Here is a 2,660-nt window from a genome sequence, read left to right on the forward strand (position 1 = left end):
CTGCGCGAGCTGTCAGCGCGGCCCCGCCCGGGCACGCCCCTCCGCGGCCCCGCCCACCCGGGCCCCGCCCCAGGCCACGCCCCCAGGCCACGCCGGGCCCCGCCCCCAGGCCACGCCCCCGCTCCGGTGTGGGGCGGGAGCGCTGCGGCGGCCGCGGCTGCTGCCTGCTCGGGCCATTTTGCCGGAGAGCGGCGGTGGAGAGCGGCGGCGGAGACCCGGGCCGAGCCGCGAGCCCGGCCGCCGGCGCGGCTCAGCGCAGCGACCGCCGGCAGCGACCCGAGAGCCGCGCCCGCCGCGGAGCGCGCTGCCCGCCCTGCACCATGAGCTGGGGCGCCGAGCTCTGGGTGAGTGGGGGGCGGCGGGCCGAGCGCGGCGAGCGGGACCCGGCGGGCGGGCGGCGGGCGGCGGCGGGGCCGCTGGGGTCCCGGCGGGGGCTCGGGGCCGGGGCTGGGGCCGCGCGCTGCGGGGCTCGGCTGCGGCGCCCGGGAGGAGGCGGGGTCGGGCGGCGGTCCCCAGGTGGGCGGCGGCGGCCGGAGCCCCCTCCCGGTACCGAGGCCGGCGCCCGGGCCGGGCCGCCGCGGGCAGGACGGCCGGGACCGACGGCCGCGCCCTCGCCGGCCGGGGCGGGACCGGAGTCGCCGCCGCCCCCGCGCGGCCCGCGATCCCCGCGGTGTGCGGTGTGCGGTGTGCGGTGTGCGGGCGCGGGCGAGGCCCAGCTGGGAGGAGGCCAAGGAAGCGCGTGTCAGAGTAAAGCAGGGCTGGAGCGATTGCGGGCGGGGAGTGCGGCCTCCCCAGCTCTCTTCTTTGGCTGTAGTTGTTTTTACATAACCATTTCTGAGCCTCGGAAGCAGCTACTGTTACTCCTTCTGCAATCCGGAGGGCACTAGTTCATTTCATAAACACCCTCTGTCTAAACAGATCCACGACAGAATCTCGGCTTATGCTTACAAATATCCATTTTGAAAATAAATTAACAGATGGCCGGAAGTGTTTGCACACACCTAATTAGCAAAAGTGGACCCTTTTAAGGGCCGTATAACTTTCCTCCTCGGTTCCTCTTGTATGACTTGGGTTCGTACTAGGTTGCCTGGGTTGTGAAAACAAATTAGAAGTGCTCCTAATCGAGGGAAAAGGAAATCTGGCACAGTTTCCCCCCACTTGTTCAAGCAGGAGGATAGAGGGGGAAATACCTTATGCTTCCGAGTGAATTAGGAACTGACTGTGGCGATGGGCGTTTCATGATGACGTGTCTGAGTGTCTAGCAGGTCCTCAAAAGAGGAGAGGGGCCCAGAGAAGACCCCCAGTACTGGGGAGGCCCACACAGGAGGACCGCAGGCTCAAGGCCAGTGTGTGGTGATTTAACAAGACCCTGCATCCAAGTAAAAAGAACTGGGGGAGCCGGGCGTGGTGGCGCACGCTGGTCATCCCAGCATTCGGGAGGCTGAGACCAGAGGATCACGGTTCGCAGACAGCCTCAGCTACTTAGTGAGGCCCTCTGCAACTCAGCGAGACCCGGTTTCAAACTAAAGAATAAAAAATAGGGCAGGGGGTGTAGCTTGTAGGTCAAATACCCCTGGGTTCCAGACCTGCAAAAAAAAAAAAAAGAACTGGGGGTGTAGCTCAGAGGTAGAGTGCCTCCGTGTTCAATCCCTAGTTCTCCCTACTCCCAAAGAAACTGATAAAATAGCTAGAATTGCCTGCATTATTCTGTACATATTTGTGAAGGGAGGGGAAGGGAGGCAGGGACAGGTGTTACTGAAAATCAGTGGGAACTGAAATATAGTGAGTTGGTGAGGCCGGCCTCCGCCTGGGATCCTCCAGCCTCAGACTCCCACACGCTGGGATTACAGGTGCGCACCACCGTGCTCAGCGCAGATAGGGAATCTTGGGTTTCCTCACAGTAAATCGGGGAGGTCATGAGGAGGGGATCTCCAAATAAGACCGGGCCTGAGTTTGTGATTATGGACGCTGGTGATGGGTACGGAAGGGCTCACCACACTGTTCTTTCTACTGTCTATGGATGAAATTTTCTACAGTCATAATTGGGAAACATTTTCATGTGTATGTTCCAGTAATAAGTGGGAATCAGTGAGCAGGGCTGTCCGTGCACGTACGTGGCAGGGAAGGGTTGTTTTTTTCTTTGAAGGCGTTTTGGTGAGCATGGACCTTTGCCTTTGAATAGCTTATAGTTTAATAGAGGGGAAGGAACAAACACTGCGAAGAAGCGTGCAGGGGAGCCGGGCACGGGGGTGCACGCTTATCACCCCAGCACTGGGAGGCCCAGACAGGAGGGTCACAGGTTCGAGGCCAGCCTCAGCTACTCAGTGAGGCCCTCTGCAACTAAATGAGACCCTGTTTCAAAATAAAGAATAAAAATAAATAAATAAGGCTGGGGGTGTAGCTCGAGGTAGAATGCCCCCGGTTCCATCCCCAGTACTTTTTTTGCTTTGCAGTACTGGGGATGGAATTCAGGGGCATTCTCATCCAAGCTCCACACCCAGCCCTATTTTTTATTTATTTTGAAACGGGCCTCCCTAAGTAGCTGAGGCTGGCCTTGAACCTTGATCTTCCTATCTCAGCTTCCCAAATGCTGGGGTTATAAACCTGCACCACCACTCCTGGCCCCCAGTATTTTCAAGATAAAACTGAAGCACAGGGCA

At 59.8% G+C, this 2,660-nt stretch overlaps 1 protein-coding gene across 5 annotated transcripts in view; it reads left to right on the forward strand.

Annotated features, from left to right (window-relative positions):
* Nucleotides 1-320: 320 nt before the first annotated feature.
* Nucleotides 321-2,660, forward strand: part of FNBP1 (formin binding protein 1) — a gene marked incomplete at both ends in the record, with an annotated part of 126,146 nt that continues 123,806 nt past the window's right edge. For all 5 annotated transcript variants that reach the window (XM_080709290.1, XM_080709291.1, XM_080709292.1 and 2 more), the window contains one exon: nucleotides 321-344. In XM_080709290.1, coding sequence (XP_080565416.1) covers nucleotides 321-344 — 24 coding nt within the window. The remainder of the gene's footprint in view (nucleotides 345-2,660) is intronic.

This window comes from Muscardinus avellanarius (genome assembly GCF_963383645.1).
Source record: "Muscardinus avellanarius genome assembly, chromosome: 13".
NCBI classification, from domain to species: Eukaryota; Metazoa; Chordata; class Mammalia; order Rodentia; family Gliridae; genus Muscardinus; species Muscardinus avellanarius.